Source organism: Oncorhynchus mykiss, chromosome 16 (genome assembly GCF_057628025.1).
Source record: "Oncorhynchus mykiss isolate SJ-2025 chromosome 16, ASM5762802v1, whole genome shotgun sequence".
Taxonomy (NCBI): domain Eukaryota; kingdom Metazoa; phylum Chordata; class Actinopteri; order Salmoniformes; family Salmonidae; genus Oncorhynchus; species Oncorhynchus mykiss.
In genome coordinates this window covers 62,581,506-62,601,906 of record NC_143037.1, presented here as the reverse complement: position 1 = coordinate 62,601,906, position 20,401 = coordinate 62,581,506, and the positions used below count along the sequence as shown (strand labels likewise).

General features: G+C 42.6%; 2 protein-coding genes across 22 annotated transcripts; one reads left to right on the top strand and one right to left on the bottom strand.

Moving 5' to 3' along the window:
• The first annotated feature begins 55 nt into the window (after window positions 1-55).
• LOC110492442 (cytosolic sulfotransferase 3) lies at window positions 56-5,146 on the top strand. 21 transcript variants are annotated; one of them, XM_090203647.1, is made up of 9 exons: window positions 86-332; window positions 1,627-1,687; window positions 2,704-2,842; window positions 2,979-3,107; window positions 3,504-3,604; window positions 3,974-4,100; window positions 4,253-4,350; window positions 4,515-4,689; window positions 4,792-5,146. In XM_090203647.1, exons 3-9 carry the CDS (start codon window positions 2,704-2,706, stop codon window positions 4,797-4,799), a joined length of 777 nt encoding a protein of 258 aa, XP_090059773.1. In that variant the 5' UTR covers window positions 86-332; window positions 1,627-1,687; the 3' UTR covers window positions 4,800-5,146. The 21 variants fall into 21 exon arrangements, 18 of the variants coding, with proteins under 18 accessions (XP_036803340.1, XP_090059770.1, XP_036803334.1 ...); XM_036947446.2 differs by having other exon boundaries at window positions 4,787-5,146; XM_036947441.2 differs by having other exon boundaries at window positions 127-332; window positions 3,474-3,604; window positions 4,787-5,146.
• A 5,080-nt stretch (window positions 5,147-10,226) lies between these two features.
• On the bottom strand, window positions 10,227-18,716 carry LOC110492441 (cytosolic sulfotransferase 2). Its single transcript, XM_036945792.2, has 6 exons — window positions 18,402-18,716; window positions 12,832-13,029; window positions 12,060-12,186; window positions 11,869-11,966; window positions 11,546-11,720; window positions 10,227-11,239 (listed from the first exon to the last, which is right to left on the bottom strand). The coding sequence occupies exons 1-6, from the start codon at window positions 18,714-18,716 to the stop codon at window positions 11,127-11,129; spliced, it is 1,026 nt and encodes a 341-aa protein (XP_036801687.2). The 3' UTR covers window positions 10,227-11,126.
• Between the last annotated feature and the right edge of the window lie 1,685 nt (window positions 18,717-20,401).

Sequence of the window (20,401 nt, the reverse complement as noted above, 5' to 3'; positions counted from 1 at the left end):
GAAGGAGGATGGTCACTAACATGGGAATAAAAGGATATGGAGGGGGTGGCTTGACACAATACATCTGTGATGTCATTGTGATTGTAGTAACCAGAGAGAGAGAGATAGAGGGAGAGTTCTGAACTTATGTAACAAGAAGAGGAGGTAGGATAGGAATGTGAAGCTGGGTTGGAAAATCTAAACCAAAGCAGGAGAGAAAAAACATTTCTTTAGTGAGGGAAGAGAAAGGAACAGGGGAAGGAGAAAGAGAAGGAACGCTTGGACAGAGACAAGAAGAGACTGAGAAGACTGGCCAAACAGGACACTACTGAATTCCATTCAACATGGAAAATGTGAGTCTCTAGCTTTTTTTTTTGTCAAATGTTCTGTGCCAGTAGCTGATATATCTTATGATTTTATTTACATCTTTCAACATTTTGAGTGTAATGTGACTGACATTTTTTATTTTCTCTGCTCACAAATTGGTTTGTCTTACTGCAGATTGATTTCTATTGTTTATTTGTGCATGATGGTTCTGTAATTTAACATGAATAAATGTGCTTGTGGTGATCATTAAGTTCATTAAGGTTCAAAAGGAAGTTGTTATAAAGCAGAAAGTTGTTTGTTATTCAAAGTTTTTACTGACACCAATGCAAATATTATGAAATGTATTCAAATGTGCATTTTACTATTCGATAGAATCGAAGAGATTGTTGCCTGACCTATTCCAACTATTCAATGAGACTGACAAAAGTTTTACATGCCTAAATCTGAATGAAGGGAATTAAGTTAAGCGCCTGTAAATGGAACCTAATTCCCTTTTTATCGACTTTTCGCTCTACGTGCATTCTGACCTTGAATTTAAGCACGAGAGTTGTGTTTCCGAGGACGTACGGCTCTCGACCTTCGCCTCTCAGGAGTCCGTACCCGTACGGGAGTTGCAGCGATGAGACAAGACTGTAACTCCCGCTATTTTGTTTGCGGTGGAGATCAAAGAAATTAAGGTGTGGCTGAGGTTTGTCTACACACAACCCGTATTCTGACCTTGACTTAATTCCCTCATAATTCCACCACCTTTACGCGATGAAACGATTAATAAGTAGAACAACATCTGCTTTCCCTTTTTCCCGATAGAAATAACACCATTCCCCATGCACTGTCATTTACAAATTTGTATGAGCTACTGATAAGAGCTAGGTAAATGGGTAAGCCGTTTGGGAAAGGAGATTATAAATAAGAAATGTTTTAAATCTATTTTACCATATGATTGCTGGAGACAAACGTGAAACTAGTTTTATGGCAGCAAACTGAAGCATATCAACACATCCCCTTTTCCACAGTGAAGTTGATGAAATGCTGGCTTTATTAACTTGCAAGGATGACATTTGGAGACTCAACCTATAGGCTTCTGTAGCCATACACAAATGATAGTATATTGCCAACCCTACCGAGTTGATTTTTGATTTCTAAAATGTTTTCATCATATGCCAGGACCTTTCACTGTATTGTGAGCAATTTGTATCATGTTAAATATTAGCCACTAATCGGTAGCCAAAGTCCGTTACACCCCCATAAGCCTACATTTATAGCTGTCACTTTAGTGTTAGTTTCCTTATATTTTGCATCATTCCATTCCATTACATACAGAAGTTTATTCAGCGCGCACAAAGTAACCAGGCCTGCAAAGCCCGTTACGCACCTGCGTAAGGTAAGTCTGAATACCAACTACTGAGAAATGTGTAGGAAAAGTTTGTGTAAGAAATGCCTAATTTCCCAAGTCTAAATAGAACCCATAGCGCTTGTGCTCGTTTTGACGTGTGTGCAGATAAATTCTTTACCCAAAATAGATCTACCTGTAAAGACAATATGCTATGCCAGGAAACCTCCAGGCCTTTTCCCCTTAATGTAATATATCCAGCTTCTTACTTTTGCAGAGACAGGATAAAATTGCCTGTTTTAAACCTATTTTTACTGACCACATGTCAGGAACATTATGTTTGAGAATGTGAGAACTTGGGACTATGAGGTTCTATCTGCAAAAGGATGATTCTGAAATAATTGGCTTTAAAGTTCCAAATAGTGTCAGCGTCAAGTCTGCTCCTGATCCACCTCTCCGGTGCTAGAGGTCACCAGTTCACTCCTGACTATGCACACCTACCACCATCATTACGTGAGCTTTATTATGGGACTCACCTGGACTCCATCACCTCATTTACCTCCCCTATATCTGTCACTTCCTCAGATTCTTTCCTGAGTCAGCATTGATGTTATGTTTCTCCTGGCCAGATGTTTGTTTTATTCATGTCTATTTATTAAAGCCACACCCTGTACCTGTTTCTCGTCTGTCGGTACAGTCAGCTATTTTTATCTAGTACTCTTTTGAACAGAACAACATGAATTGGCGTATTTAGAGCAATATCTTGGTAGAGAACATTGAACAAAACAAAGCTATGGCAACAACTTAATTTTAACAAATGCAGATAGAACCTTATGGTCATAGTCAGCTAGTTGTACTTTACAAAGTCATCATGACTGTATGCAGTCTATCATTTTCTGTACTTTGTCTTTTGACAAGGGAACTGGCAAGGAATTATATGTTGAAAATGGGATCTCTTGTCACCTGGAGAATATGCTTGAATGAAGCAAGAATATTAGTGAATAGTTGATTATTGTAACTCTCCCTGATATCTCTCTGATCAGAGGTGGACTGTGTTGTTGTAACAGATGGAGCTGCCACCTCGACCAAAACTCTTTGACTTCCATGGAGTCTCCATGATCCACCATTTCACTGACAACTGGGAGAACATACGAAACTTCCAGGCCAGGCCAGATGATATCCTCATCGCCACTTACCCCAAAGCAGGTCTGTGTTTTGTGTGTTGCCGACATTTTGTAGGGATAAATGGATGACCAGAGACGCAGCTCTTTGACATGCCTCTCTCTCCCTTATTCTCTCTCCCCATTTCTCCATCTTCTCTCCCCCTCTTTCTCTCTCCCAGGTACCACATGGGTGTCCTACATTCTAGACCTGCTGTATTTTGGTCAGACAGCCCCTGAGCGTCAGACTTCACTGCCTATCTATGAGAGGGTGCCTTTCCTGGAGAGTGACTTCCATATTATCCCTCCAGGTTAGAATACAACCCTGATATAACTCTACACACTGTGAGGCCTGTATCTTGATTATACATCAATAAAGTGTGAAGGGCACTGTGTACTCCAAATAACTAACTGATCAGATGATAATGACTGCACTTACAAGACACATCCGAGTCTGTGTAGATCAAATCTTTGACATACTTGAATACAGAATCTGGAAAACACCATGCACTATACCAAAGTCCTTATCAACAGGCTTTTTACTGTCACAAAGTTGAAGGCTCATTTTCATGGCTTGAAATCGTATACTGTGAGAAGTTGTGCCAATCACATATTCCAGCTACATGACAATAAGCAGTTTTACTGTAAAGTCATTCTTACCTCCCAAAAAATTACAGAACCAGATCCTCACCCCTCTGTACACACAGGAACAGAGCTGGCAGACAAGTTATCCACCTCTCCTCGCCTCATCAAGACTCACCTCCCAGTCCAGTTGGTGCCCAAGTCCTTCTGGGAGCAGAACTGTAGGGTACATTATATGTAACTCTCTGCTTGTTGTCTGTGTAGTCTGTGAATCTGACTCTGCTCATGTCTGCTGGTGTAGCATATGGTTAACATTTATGCATCCTCAAACCTCCTGTGCTGCTTTTTGACCAGTAAGTGGACTTAATTAATGACCCAATGGAGGGCAGCATAGCATTACACAGTACACTAACGATCTCAAACATTTCCAGAACCAGCTTGGGACTCCTTGTGGACTGTGAATACTCTTTAGAGAAACAGTCTTTGTAAAAAGTTTTATTGTCCTAATTTTTCGCTTTTCCATTTCCTTCTGTTTGTTTTAAATATACACTTACATCAATTCATGTTGTAACTGCAATGATTTCTCTCTCTGCAGATAGTGTATGTGGCCCGTAATGCCAAGGACAATGCAGTGTCTTATTTCCACTTTGACCGTATGAACCAGGCCCATCCAGAGCCAGGAGACTGGAACAACTACTTACAGAGATTCATGGATGGAAAGAGTGAGTGAAGGAGAGAATGAACTAGTGAATGAATGAGTAAGTGAACAAATACATTATAATGAGTAAGAGGAAGAGTACTGATGCTGTGATTCTTTTCTGACTATGTATATCTCACTAACATCCTCTCATGTCCACATGGCTTTTTCCCTCAGTGGTGTTTGGTTCCTGGTACGACCATGTAACTGGCTGGTGGGAGAGGAAACAGACTCACTCAAAACTCCACTACGTTTTCTATGAGGATATGGTTGAGGTGAGTAGAACTACCTCCTGTGCCATAAAGGTTCTGACCTCTTTGCAGATTATGTAGCTCATTAACGTACATAAAGGCAGTGTGTATATCAGTGTTATATTGATAATCTCGAGCATTAGCTTTCAGTGAGGCAAGAGTACAGTGTCCAGTGTGTTTTCCTGCAGGATACGAGGAGAGAGCTGGACAGGCTGTGCTCCTTCCTAGGTTTGTCTCCTTCAGCAGAGGAGAAGGAGAGGGTGAGAGGCGGAGTGCAGTTTGATACTATGAAGAAGAACAGCATGGCCAACTATTCCACCATCCCAATCATGGATATCAAGATCTCTCCATTCATGCGAAAAGGTAGACCTCTATTTCTCCCCATACGCCTTTCTCTCTCTGTCAGTCTTTCTCTCTGCCTCAACAAATTTCTCTGCTCACACCCTCTGTCACACACAAGGAAAGGTTGGTGACTGGAAGAACCATTTCACTGTGGCCCAGAGTGAACAGTTTGATGAAGACTTTAAGAAGAAGATGAAGAACACCACTGTACAGTTCCGCACTGTAGTCTAGGGGTTGTGATCAGGTTGACTGGTGCATATGCATCTCAGCTCTGCTGGAGTCATGGTGCTGAAATGTACAATATGCTGACACTATCTCTACTGTATAAATAAGAGCTAATGATGTGTTAGTGTTAAAAGTTGTGGATGTTTTTTATATGCTTTTGTATGTGTGCATGTCACAGAATATTGTGGAATTCAATTTAAGAAAAATAGCAGTGCAAATATCACATCTGTTAATAAAGCTGCCTTCAAATTCATACAGGTGATTACATTAAGAAATTAGAAACGCCTACTAATCACAAAGCTATAATTCTGATTTAAAGTGTGACACAACCTAGAGACTTTTTGGTTATAACCAGCATGTTAGACATTGTCAAGCTCTCCATCCACTCTAAGCTTTTTGTTCCTGGAGGCTGTTGCCATAGTGATTACCAAAACAATTACAAGTGCAATGAGGAATACAAAGGCTTCGCCCACTGACACTGTAGATGATTCAGAATCATTTGGCATCTTAGATGATGCTGGATTAAATTATGTTAGATTCTCAGGCATCATCCATGGTCCAGCTCTTTCACTCATCACTGCCACAATTTGTATCCATCATGCTCACCGATGGAGGTGGCAATTGGATTGACAACAACTGTGACCCTGAGAACCCAACTGATTGAGTACAATACAGAACCTGGCACCCATTGCTAATAGCAGCGAGGTGCTGGCTGAACTGTGGGGTACAGCGCTTTTGTCCCTCTGCAAATTGACTGACTTGCAGCTGAAAAATCTCCCAAATGGTACTGAAAATGTAGCAGCAGTCTTATTACTGCTTTGGCAAATCTTCAGGCCGTTGAACAGTAACTTCAGAGGGGACATGTTTGGGGGCAGCTCCTGGCTTTGGTTTGGGGATTTGGAAGAGATGGGCTGAAAAGCCCTCCAAAGAGGATTGTAAGAGGGCTGATATAAATACTATACATACCAGTGTCTCTTGGCTAAGAGTTTAGGAGAGACTGACTGCATCACTTATTTTCATAAACAGTCCAAATTGTTTGCATAGTCAAATTACACACAGAGCTGACACACACACTTATCCCACCAGGGGTCTTTTCAGTCCACAGATCCAGAACAAATTCAAGAAAGCGTACAGTATTACATAGAGCCATTATTGCATGGAACTACATTCCATCTCATATTGCTCAAATAATCCACAAACCTGGTTTCAAAAAACAGATAAAGCAACACCTCACAGCACAATGCCTCACCACTCTTTGACCTAGATCAGGGCTGCCCAACCCTCTTCCTGGAAATCTTATAACGGATCTCATCCTCCTCTTCTGAGGAGTAGCGAGAAGGATCGGAGGACCAATGCGCAATGGTAAGTGTCCATAATGTTTATTCAAAACACAACAGAACATTGGAACAAAACAATAAACGTGAATCAATGAAACAGTCCCGTGTGGCAACAAGCACTGACACGGAAGACAAACACCCCAAACTCAAAAGTGAAACCAGGCTACCTAAGTATGATTCTCAATCAGGGACAACGATTGACAGCTGAAATCCCAAATTATAGAAAAACGAACATAGACAACCCACCCAACTCACGCCCTGACCATACTAAAACAAAGACATAACAAAGGAACTAAGGTCAGAACGTGACAGAACTACTGTCCTGTAGGTTCAGTCCAACCTTAATTTTGCAGTTCTGATTCAGCTTGTTAAGGTCTTGTTGAGCAGCTAATTAGTAGAATCAAGTGTGTTAAATTAGGGTTGGACTGAAAACCCACAGAACGGTAGATCTCCAGGAAGAGGGTTGGGCAGCCCTGACTTAGATAGTTTGTGTGTATGCATTGATATGTAGGCTGTGTCATTTTGATAATGTTTTACATAGTTCTGTCCTCTGTATTATTTCATGTTTTGTGTGGACCCCAGGAAGAGTAGCTGCTGCTTTTCCAACAGCTAATGGGGATCCTAATAAAATACCAAATATTACGCTCATTTTGATTGGAGCCCTGATTTTGTACCTCAGACCATAAAAGAGTTGAGTTGTACGGGTGACGGCATGTGTAAGAATCCCTGTCTGGGTACTCCTGGGCCAGGGATTTTACAGAGTGGTTCTGCATCATCAATGAGTTCAGGGCAAATTTGGTACTTGCCACCTGCCATGACTGGCATGTGCGTCTCAGGTTACTGTGGATCACAGTCCTACAGAGAGATCTCTCACCACCGCAGAGGGGGACAGGTATAGAGGGATTGATGGGGGGGTTATGACACCGCACTCCCATTTTAAATCGTAAGACAGTAGACACATCTTTTGTCCTCTCAGTGTGGAGGATTGGAATGTGCCCCAGAGAATTTGCCATAAAGACGGAAACACCCCTTTGTGACCCAGGGGTATAAAACATGTGAGTTAAGAATTTACATATCACACTAAAACGGACCACAGCTGCATTGTGATCTAAGATAGTCGCGACCCCACAAACGCAACACAAGGAAGAGGACAAAGAAACCTATTAACAATCTAGGCTACGGTTGATTACTGTATCTAAGAATTGGAATTCAAGACGAACCAGCCAGTTATTCTCTTTAAATCATCAGTTGACATCATGTGGACATCAGAGACTTACACCCAGTAACGAAGAAGGTGCCACCATCGGAGGAGGTCTTCGGCTATACCTCCTAAGAGGAACTCAGTCCAGGAAGAGATATGCAATGGAGACCTTCAACAAGTAATTACATCATTATAATTCTGACCCATAAGAGCGGCAGTTCGGGGCAAGGTGTTCGAGCTAAACTAAGCATAGTTTACAAATGTATCCAAGTGTGCTTTTCTCTCGTGCACTCTCTCTCTCTCTGTCTCTTTCTAAATCCCCATCTTGTGTAACATGTGTCATATTGTGTTGGTCCGTTAGGGACCTGTTTCCTTGTACTAAGTTCTAATCAATAGTCTAGACTGTATGTTTGTGTATGTGTATCTTATATTATCATTTAGCTTGTTGTGGTACGGAATGATTTAGTCAGACCCGGGTTGGTGCAGATTTACAAATTATGCGACGTTCAGGATGAGACAGTTTATGTGTCGGGGGGCTAGGGTCAGTTTGTTATATCTGGAGTACTTCTCCTGTCCTAATCGGTGCCCTGTGTGAATCTAAGTGTGCGTTCTCTAATTCTCTCCTTCTCTCTTTCTTTCTCTCTCTCAGAGGACCTGAGCCCTAGGACCATGCCCCAGGACTACCTGACATGATGACTCCTTGCTCTCCCCAGTCCACCTGGCCGTGCTGCTGCTCCAGTTTCAACTGACCTGAGCCCTAGGACCATGACCCAGGACTACCTGACATGATGACTCCTTGCTGTCCCCAGTCCACCTGGCCGTGCTGCTGCTCCAGTTTCAACTGTTCTGCCTTATTATTATTCGACCATGCTGGTCATTTATGAACATTTGAACATCTTGGCCATGTTCTGTTTTAATCTACACCCGGCACAGCCAGAAGAGGACTGGCCACCCCACATAGCCTGGTTCCTCTCTAGGTTTCTTCCTAGGTTTTGGCCTTTCTAGGGAGTTTTTCCTAGCCACCGTGCTTCTACACCTGCATTGCTTGCTGTTTGGGGTTTTAGGCTGGGTTTCTGTACAGCACTTTGAGATATCAGCTGATGTACGAAGGGCTATATAAATAAATTTGATTTGATTTGACTGTAGAGGAAATTAATTAATTAGCGATGGCTGTAAAATCAATATTCTGAGATTCTCTGAGTAAATTTGGCAAACGAAACTCATTAAACAGCCTTTTCCCATGGTGCCCCAGGTTACTGATTTAATGATTACCTGATTACATGATTCATTTAATCATGTAGTTATAAACATAGCTAATTATCCGATAAACAGCAGTCATCACATTAATGACACTACTTTACAACATATTTGGTGCCCCCTGTGAGGAATCTAAGATAAAACTAGGCCTCACTTTTGAAATCATTCCATAGCAATTGGGTAGCAAGATGCGTTTACACCAATAAAAGCTTTTGTCAGGATAATTGTTGAGAGGGTAATGTGTGTGGTTTTTCCTTTTCACCCAGATACTGGTAGGGGGAGAACCACTCCTGTGTTGTATATCTGACGGAAGTCAGTTTGTATGGGTTTTAACGAATACTACGAGCTAGTGCATATGAACCGGCCGATGTTTAGGTATTCTAAAGGAATACTGGGGCCACAACGTAGTGTTATTTCTGTCTATCGCTGGTAGTATTTTAAGGGAGGACATAGGGCAAGCCGATTGAAATTTGAGTAGATTTATTTATTTTTTAAATTAATTTTACCTTTATTTAACTAGTCAAGTCAGTTAAGAACACATTTTTACTTCCGATGACGGCCTAGGAACAGTGGGTTAACTGCCTTGTTAACTGCCGGTCAGAGTGTCAGATTTTTACCTTGTCAGCTCAGGCAGTCGATCTTGCAACCTCTCTGTTACAAGACCAATGCTCTAAACACTAGGCTTCCTGCCGCCCTATATATAGCTTCACCAAAGCGGTTAAGTATCTCTCCAGACCAACGGTGTATTTCTTTGTTCTCCGCGCGTTCCGGTCAACATCGTGAAACACATCGCAGAAATGTTGAACGTGAGACGTCACTTAGTAAACCTGATCCATTGTTGGAGGGAACTTTTCTTGTGCTGGGAAGTGGAATTCCTACACAAGTGAAGCTAAGCATTACACCAAGTGCTAAGCTAACAAAAGGGGGAGCAGACATTTTTGTTTTCCCCTTTGTTGAAAGTGAAATCCTGAGCAGGGGGGGAATCCCATATGATTTCAGCTTGTGCTATCAGTGACCTCTGGTGGTGAAGAATCAGCACACAATGCAAATTGTCCGGGTAGCCATTTGATTACCTGTTCAGGAGTCTTATGGCTTGGGGGTAAAAACTGTTGAGAAGCCTTGTCCTTAACTTGGCACTCTGGTACTGCTTGCCATGCGGTAGTAGAGAGAACAGTCTGTGACTGGGGTGTTCAACAATGTTTTAAGGCCTTCCTCTGACACCAATAACCTAAAACACAAGGCCAAATATACACTGGAGTTGCTTACCGAGATGATACTGAATGTTCCTGAGTAGCCTAGTTACAGATGAGGACATAAAACGGCTTGAAAATCTTGGGCAAAACAAGAAAATGACTCTCTAGCAGAGCTTGAATAATACAGTTGTTGGAAGTCTACCTACACCTTAGCCAAATACATTTAAACTCCGTTTTTCACAATTCCTGACATTTAATCCTATTAAAAATTCCCTGTCTTAGGTCAGATAGGAACACCACTTTATTTTAAGAAAGTGACATGTCAGAATAATAGTAGAGAGAATTATTTATTTCAGCTTTATTTCTTTCATCTCTTTCCCAGTGGGTCATAAGTTTACGTACACTCAATTAGTATTTGGGAGCAGTGTGTAACTTGGGTCAAACTTTTCGGGTAGCCTTCCACAAGCTTCCAAAAATAAGTTGGGTGAATTTTGTCTCATTCCTCCTGACAGAGCTGGTGTAACTGAGTTAGGTTTGTAGGCCTCTTTGCTCGCACACGCTTTTTCAGTTCTGCCCACAAATTTTCTATAGGATTAAGGTCAGGGCTTTGTGATGGCCACTCCAATACCTTGACCTTGTTGTCCTTAAGCAATTTTTCCAAAACTTTGGAAGTATGCTTGGGGTCATTGTCCATTTGGAAGACCCATATGTGACCAAGCTTTAACTTAACTGACTGATGTCTTGAGATGTTGCTTCAATATATCCACATAATTTTCCTCCCTCATGATGCCATCTATTTAGTGGTGCAGCAGTCCCTCCTGCAGCAAAGCACCCCCACAACATGATGCTGCCACCCCCGTGTTTCACGGTTGGGATGGTGTTCTTCGGGCTTGCAAGCCTCCCCCTTTTTCCTCCAAACATAATAATGGTCATGATAGCCAAACAGTTCTATTTTTGTTTCATCAGACCAGAGGACATTTCTCCAAAAAGTATTATATATTTTTTTAGCTGGCGCTCAAAACAATTGGGGCTCTACCCCACCTGCCCTGAATGAAGGGTTGACACTGATGCAGTCACATTCTTAAGACCTGTAGAGTGCATTAGATAATGAAGGGAGTTCTATATTGTTGTGCAAAATCGAAGCGCCATATGTATATCATATATATCAGACAATCAACCTGACCACAAAAAATCAGACAATCAATCTGACCACAAACAATCAGACAATCAACCTGACCACAACCCCTAGACTACAGTGCGGAACTGTACGGTGGTGTTCTTCATCTTCTTCCTGTAGTCTTCATCAAACTGTTCACTCTGGGCCACAGTGAAATGGTTCTTCCAGTCACCAACCTTTCCTGGAGACAGACAGAGACTGACAGACAGACAGACAGACAGACAGACAGACAGACAGACAGACAGACAGACAGACAGACAGACAGACAGACATATTGATAGTTTGATCATTCAGTGGATCCAGAGTAAAGTATTCCAAAGTCTCCACACCAGGTACCAGCACATATGTGTTGGTGTCTGTGACGACGTTGTGTCTCTCAGTGTGTTCATGTGTGTCTGTTGTGATAGCTGGAAGAGCTGAGCTCCAGCAGTTTAATGTTTATTTCTCTCTCTCATTCTCTCTCTCGCACACAAACACACACACACACCTTTGCGCATAAAGGGAGATATCTTAAAGTCCATGACTGGGTCGGTAGAACAGTTGGCCATGCTGTTCTTTTTCATGTTGTCAAACTTCACTCCTCCTCTCACCCTCTCCTTCTCCTCTGCTGAAGGAGACAAACCCAGGAAGGAGCACAGCCTGTCCAGCTCTCTCCCCGTATCCTGTAGGAACACATATACACTGGATGTAGAAACAGCTAACCTCCTAGAGCAGCAGTTAGAATGGCTCTTGAGCATATGTGTGCACTGAGCTCATTAGATGCATCTTAATAATACTGTAACACACAACTAGCATCATCATTCTACTCACCTCAACCATGTCCTCATAGAAGAGGTAGAGGATTTTGGAGTGAGTCTGTTTCTTCTCCCACCAGCCAGTCACATGGTCGTACCATGAACCAAACACCACTGAGGAAGTGCAGCGTAGACAAATTCATAGTGTGAATGGGGACTATTATCACTTTCTCATTCATTCACTAGTTCATTCTCTCCTTCACTCACTCTTTCCATCCATGAATCTCTGTAAGAAGTTGTTCCAGTCTCCTGGCTCTGGCTCGGCCTGGTTCATGCAGGCAAAGTGGAAATAAGACACTGCATTGTCCTTGACATTACGGGCCACATACACTATCTGCAGAGAGAGAGAGAGAGAGAGATTGCATTTATAAATAGGGGTTATATAGTGGAGAAACATAGAGGACAAGTTGCAAATACTGTACCCTGCAGTTCTGCTCCCAGAAGGACTTGGGCAGCAAGTTTTTTGTACGTTTTGGTGTTCAACACCGTACGGTCAGGTTTTTTTCCCGGCTATTCAAGCAAACATTTTTTCTTGAGGTTAGACGTTTTTCTGTGATTGGTCAACAGTTGGGATTTTTTTATTAAGTGCTTGTTGTCATTCAATGTCAGAAGACTAGTTTTCATGCAAATTTTCACTTGAGAAATACTGCACCAAATCTCTTAGTTAGATTACTCAACTAAGACCTCCTCGGCAAAAACTTCCAAATTAATTACAGATTTCTTGAATGAGCTTAGATCAATTCTCACTATTTTGAGGAAATGCACTGGCTATGTTGTTGACAAGCCGCCTCAAGAGATACAAACGGTAAATATGCCACGTTTTTCTTGTTTTTCATGTGAATGGCGTTTGCTTCACCTTGCCAAGTTCTGCTAGGAACAAACCCAACCTATGTATGCGGATGCCTTTACACACCTGACTGGACCCCAAACATACTCAATCACCCACCTTCCATCAAAGCACACACATACACTTACTCACCTGATAGGCTACTGAGTGGGCAGTGTCCTGGGGTAGATAGTGTCTTTGTCTTTTCTTTGACCTCAAACCTGCACGGTCTTCAACACACTGTCTAAATCCCTTTTCAACAGTGTGGGTGTGTCTAACTCTTACCTGACCAAAGACTAGGCTGCAGAGTGTGTGCCCGTGCAATGTGTGAGGCGTGTACACATCTTTCACCTACTGCACCAACCACTCGGTAATGTTACTTGGTAAGGAGGTTTGGTGAGGAGGTCAGATGTCACAGGTAAATGTGTGGGTGTGTCTAACTCTTACCTGACCAAAGACTAGGCTGCAGAGTGTGTGTTGTTGAGGAGATCCAGAGTAAATCCACCTTTAGTAAGGTATTTGTTAAGGTTCTCACAGGCATAATGAACAACGTGTGTGTGTGTGTGTATGTGTATGTGTGTGTGTGTGTGTGTGTGTGTGTAGAACTAACTAAATGTTAGTTCTATGGGGTTTAGAAATACTGTTAGGGTTAGAATTACGTTAAGGTTTAGGGTCAGGAGCTACGGTTAATTTTAGGTTTAGGGTTAGGCTTTTGGGTTAAGGTTAGGGTTAAGGTTAGTGTCCCCACAAGGTTAGCTGTACAATACTGTGTGTGTGTGTGACACCATCATTCACAACGTTCTTTTGGAGAGATTGGAAACCCTAATACGGCTACACGGACAAGTTATTGCCTGGTTTAGAGCTTATCTGTCTGAAAGAGAGAGATATTATATTCTATACATTCTACATATTCCACCCCTTGGTGATGTCATTCGGGAACACAATGTCAACTTTCACTGCTAAGTGGACGACACACATGAAATACTGTGAAGCCACAAAATTGTCTACCCTGGAATCCTGTGTTTCAGACAAAAGGAAGTGGATGGCATCAAATGTTTAACTTTTACACTCAGACAAAACAGAGATGCTATTTCTAGATCCAAGAAACAAATGGATCTGCTGTTGGATCTGACAATCTTGATGGTTGTACAGTCGTCTCAAATAAAACTGTGAGCGACCTCAGCGTTAATCTGAACCCTGATCGCTGTTTTGATGAACCTATCAAGGGCAGATTTTTTCCGTCTTTGTAACATTGCAAAAATCTATAACTTTTTGCCCCAAAAGGATGCAGAAAAGCTCATCCATGCTTTTGTCACTTATAGATTAGACTACTGCAACGCTATACTCTCTACCCGGAGAAAAGCACTACATGAACTTCAGTTATTGCTAAATACTGTATGTCTGCTAGAATCTTGACTAGACCCCCAACATGTTATCATATTACTTCAGTGCTAGACTCTCTATGCTGGCTTCCAGTTTAAACTAGGGCTGATTAAGGATTTACTGCTAACCTACAAAACATTTCATGGACTTGCTCCTAACTATCTCCGATTTGGTTCTGCCATACAGTGCATTTGGAAAGTATTCAGACTCCTTAACTTTTTCCACATTTTGTTACGTTACAGCCTTATTCTAAAATGTATTAAATTGTCCCCCCCCCCCCCCCCTCAATCCACACACAATACCCCATAATGACAAAGCAAAAACAGTGTGCTTAGGTTCGTTGTCCTATTGAAAGGTGAACCTTTGCCCCAGTGTCGTGGAAATTCCTACTGAGAGAGACTGTGTCATTTCTTCAAACAATTATCTTTATTTAAATGCCAGAGATGTTATCATCAAATGCCCAGACTGAGTTTGATATAAATTGTCTTACGCTGGCTCATAGCACTCATACATGTTAACGCCATGGATCATTGTCACTCTTCTTATGCTTCTCAAAGTGTGTGGCCCTATCACGACTCAGGATAGGACCCAGTTGCAGCCACAGGAGGCGGATAGTACAGTTCTCATAATATGTATTATACAAGGGGACAGGCCAGGGCAGGTCGAGGTCAGGCAGGTCATTAATCCAGGGCAGAGTCAAAGAGGCACACAACAGCAGGCAGGCTCATTGCAGGCAAAATGGTCAGTAGTCCAGGGCAGAGTCAATGAGGTACAGAACGGCAGGCAGGCTCAGGGCAGGCGGAATGGTCAGAACTAGAAAGACTAGAAAACAGTAACTAGACAGACAATTGAAAATGGGACAACACACTGGTAGGACTTGACGGGACAAGACGAGCTGGCAACAGACAAACAGTTAACACTGGTATAAATACACAGGGGTTAATGTGGACAAATGGGAGACACCCGTTGGGGGGGTGGAGACAAGCACAATACAGATGCAATAGATCAAGGCCTGACAGGTCCTCACGCCCTTGGCCGCTCCAACAGTGGGCTTCATGAGTGTCGCACAAAGCTGGACAAACAGGTATTGGAGGTGATTTACATGGGACGGGTGATGAATTTCACCTAATCACAGTGTCCACTGACCACTAAGGATGGACTGTACAGTATCTTACCCCAGATGAGGTCTTTGATGTCCCTATGAAGGTGTTTGGTTTCCAGACCAACTCAGAGATCATTGAGACATGAGAGAGAATAAAGTAGACGGCGCGGGTCAAACGTCTGATTTATGACCCTATGAGGATTCCAACCTATTCCAACCTGAGGATTCTACTGTTAAGACATTCACAGACAGCGGCCCCAAACCCCTTTATCATGCAAAACCCGGGAGTTTTTCTCCTGCGCTGCGTATGAGAGAATTGCTTAAGATAAGGCCAGCGCTCTGTCAAATTGAACAGGCCCTAAGTGGTACAACCCTGCCAGGATATTCAATGGAAGAACTTGTGTGCGAGCGCTGTGATTTCAAGGCCCTAAGCATCGCTTCAATGGCGTATAGCCCCGACTCCAAAGTGACAATTTTAGCATGTGAACAATTTGGTAGTACAAATGCGGCAAAGTCTGTCAGTTCATATGTATTTTCCAAAGCCTGCAAGGATGTAAACTTTTTATGCCCGTATTTAGCTTTAAATGGATTGATTACCCTATATTCATAACCCTGATGAATAAGCTGGACAGTCTTTTCTAAAATCGTGAACAATTACGGCGCTGGCCGCGTCTATCCTTAAGACATGCCCAGGATCTACATGCCAGACGTTTGATCTATCCCTGGAGTGAAAACTTACGGAGCCTTGATGGAGCGTGTGTGGGATATCCTGCGAGCAAGAGAGCCTGTCTTGACGCTGGTGAATTGGAGACGGATGGTGGTCAGGGCTAACCGGCCCTTTATCTGTAATAAATGAATAGTAAAATTGTTTTGGATTAATTATAAGATGTTCTAAAAAGGTCTGTACTAAATATTATGAATTAAATAAATGGTTTTAAAGAGGTATCTCACCTGCCTACACAACTGCTTACAGATTTACAGGCCTTGGGGTGTCATGTTTCAATTTTGTGTTTTTCGTAACAGTTGGCCGAAGGACATGTGCTGGGACAATCCGTACAGAGTGTCAGGTTTAAGTGCTGCATCGGACAATTTTCATCCAGACATACTGAACAGTTATAACAGCACGAGTGCCCCCCCTTTCGGGTGTAGCCGGTATGGCAGGATGGACACATATGGTGCGCCTAAAAACGCTATGATGTTGGTAATAGCATAATAGTAGGTGTTTTGCACATAAAAATACAGAATCTGAGGATGAGGTTGTGGGTTGTTTTGGAATTTCAAGAGAGCTGCATTAGCTCTACTGTGGTACAAAACACAATCTTGATGTTCAGAAAGTTTTCAAATTGGACTATGTCCAAGAAAGCCCCCGCATCCTGTATACCTAGACCCACGGCCGTTTGGAGCTCTCTAGCCTTGTGTAATGCCGCTAGATCAGTACACCCAGCGTTAAGTACATGTGCTAGGCCTATTGCAAAGCATAGCTTATTACCAGGATTGTGAACGTTTATGAGATATGCCCTTTTATTGCTTATGATTTCTGATTGTATTAGGCTATCTAGTTACCTTCTCTGACCCACGCCACCCAGGGGTTGATGTATTATTTGCACTACAAGCTCGAGGGTCCTATCAGCTATGATGGATAAATTAGATTGAACAAGTCGTTCCAGCAGGGCTATAAATTGTTCAAGATCTGCTTCGCCGTTGGGTAAAATAAGAGATACAGTGTTATGCAGGCTATCTCCACAAATGTCCTACTGTAAGACATCACGAGGTTCACCATAATCTCTTGCCCTGTCTAACAGTTCGTTCAGAGTATCCAGGATCATCACATAAAACATTGCATAATCAAGATTCTGATTCACCCATGTGAAATTGAAAAATTGTCGAATCTCTGTATTGCTGAATTTAATTCGGTACACAACCCGAACACTTTTATCAATACCATCTCCCGCCTCATTAATTAGACAATTTTCCAATTCCTCAAAACCATCGTATTGCGTTTCAGACTCTTCGGACATGGGCGTTAATGGCGGGGTTTGTGGGGGGTCCGATGTAGAAGATCTTATGCTCTCATTCATCTGGTTAATTATTGATATGAGGGCTTCAGGAATCTGGGATAACAGTTTTTCATCGGTCGTCCCTGACTCATTCATACGATTAATTATTCTATGAGTTCGGCGGGAATCTGGGATAATATGTTTTCATCTATCTGTATTATGTCTGTTACCCCAGCCTCATTCATATGGTTAATTATAGCTTGGAGTTTGGGTGATATCTGGGATAACAGGGTTTCAACTGTCTCAGTTATGTCTGTTGGCTCAGCCATTTGGATAATTAATGATGTGTGTTCTTGTGGTATTCTGGAAGGATACATGTTACATATATGTTTTTAGAACCTGTATTTGCGTTTTTTAATCGGATTGCTGTTTAACAAACGTGGCATTGTTCTATGCCAGAAGGATTGATCCTGATGGTATTGTCACTCGAGTAAAGTCCCCATTCGTTTGTGGAGCAAAACCTTTTGGAATTTTAGAGCCCTGGAAAAGGCTGTGCAAAACCTAGCTTGTTCTATTTCAGGTTCGGGTGTTTCCACCAAAGAATTGGCTGAATCAAGAAGGTTGGCCGCCTCCCGTAATAGCAGGTTGTCTACCTCTGAAATGTCATTTAAAACAGTGAAATCCTCCGGTTTCTGTGTTTTATTATGAATGTCCGGTGAGCCGAAATCCTCCGTGTGCTCTAGGTGTGTGTGGGGTTCTGTGCTGTTATATGCCGGGGAGAAGTCTGAAAGAAAATAATACATACAGTGGGGCAAAAAAGGATTTAGTCAGCCACCAATTGTGCAAGTTCTCCCATTTAAAAATATGAGAGAGGCCTGTAATTTTCATCATAGGTACACTTCAACTATGACAGACAAAATGAGAAAAAAAATCCAGTAAATAACAGGATTTGCAGAATCACCCCCTCCCGAAAAGTGCTACCTGGCAACTGCTTCAAGAAATGGCACTACATGTACACGGTATGGGACATGGCACAGGCAGGTCGTTTTCCGAGTGCATTCCACAAAGCTGTTTATCATGTCCGCCTTATCCACGGCCCCCATTTTGAGGTTATAATCAAGTACACAATCTGGTTTGATCTTTCTCTCTCCCATCAGGTGGTCCACCTTCCCTGTGGCCGACATGGTTGCTGTATGGACAGTGGAGAGGACATGGACGTCTCGCTTGTCATGCCACTTTACTGCCAGCTGTTGACCGTTCTCCTGGAACTCCACCTCCCCTCTCTGCATCTTCCTGCATCCAAATGCTGCCATCCTCTTCCTGTTCGACCTGACTGTGCAACAGGCACCTGTGCTGTTGGAGATCAGATGCTGGAAGAGTGTGGGACTGCTGTACCAATTGTCCACGTACAAAGTGTGTCCCTTGCCGAGATGAGGAGCCAGCATGGTCATCACCACGGATACGGACACCCCAAGCCCCTCATAATGTTTGATGTCAGTGGTGGACCCTGTGTAAACTATAATATCCTGGACAAATCCTGTCTTCACGTCGCACATGACAAGGAACTTGACTCCAAACCTGTGCCTTTTGGAGGGAATATATTGACGGAACGCCAGCCTACCTTTCCATAACATCAGGGACTCATCAATGCATAGGTCCTTGTATGGCACAAAGACCCGACCAAATGCTGATGTCAGGCTGATAAGAACATTTCTTATTTTGTATAACGGGTCACTTAGGATGGCAGTAGCATTGTTGACGAAATGCAGGCATCGCAGCAGAACTAGGAAGCGGTCTTGGGAAAAGAGGGTGGCAAAGAAGGGAGTTGCAAACATAGGATCTGTGCTCCAGTATTCTCTTAGGGAGTTCTTCTTTACTATCCCCATGAGAAGGACTGGCACCAGGAAGGTATACATTTCACTAATTGTGGTTGTCACCCATTTAGCGAGTTTACCCCTCACTCCTGGCTCTCTCTTCTCCTGTAGCTCTAAGGCATAGCGATTTGTCTCCTCAACTATGTCTCTCACCAGCTCCTCTGTCAGAAACAACTTGAAGCACTCTGCCTCAGTTGGAAATGGCAAGGGGCGTTGCACTCCAGACTCGTCAAAGCAAACAGCAGGGCCAGGAGGGGTGAAATGACTGGTGGCCTTCCAACTACCACAGAACTCCTGTACTTCATCCACTGTCGGTCTGCCTCCATCACCACCAGCATCTTCAAAGGGACCTGGTACTTCGTCAGTGGACAAGGGAAATTCAGATTTGGGGTTCTCAATGGCTACAAGGTTGGGGGGCATCTCCTCACTGTCACTGTCATAATCTGATTCCTGACTTTCATACTCAGACTCATTGTCAGAATCTCTAGAATTTCCACATAAGTAGAGAACTAATAACGTTCCAACCGGAGCATACGTTTTCATCTGCAGCCAAATGGAACGATGGGGATATCTACAGACAAATGTACAGGGAAATTGGGAAATTTCAGGGAAATTGCATTCTGCCAGGACAGTGACTCATTCCCCTCCCATTCGGTCAAAGTTCACACTAGAGGCTCCATTCCACGTTCTACTGAATGAGGACATCTAGTGAAAGGCGTAGGAGGTGCTAACAGATCCATATCTTATTTGGAAGTGAAGAGGCGATGACTTAAAATTAGACCCGCATTCAGAATTTCACTTCCTGTTTAGAAGATTGCCTGCCCTATGAGTTCTGTTATACTCACAGACATAATTCAAACAGTTTTAGAAACTTCAGAGTGTTTTCTATCCAATAGTAATAATCATATGCATATATTAGTATCTAGGACAGAGTAGGAGGCAGTTCACTCTGGGCACGCTATTCATCCAAAAGTGAAAATGCTGCCCCCTATCCCAAAAAGGTTAACAGGAAGCAGGCCAACTCGGAACAGGGGACACATTTGTGAGTTGCACAAGACGTGGAGAGCAGAGCTTTTTCTTTTCGTTCATGTATTGAATACAGATTGCCCCGTCTACAATTTGATAGATTATTAACGTTTAAAAATACCTAATGTTGTATTACAAAAGTAGTTTCAAATATTTTGGCAAAGTTTATAGGCAACTTTTGAAATATTTTGTAGTGACGTTGCATTTTTCTAAGCTGTTTTTTTATGGATCAAACTCGCTTTATAAATTGACATTTTCGATATATATGGACGGAATTAATCGTACAAAAGGACCAATTGTGATGTTTATGGGACATACTGGAGTGCCAACAAAAGAAGCTC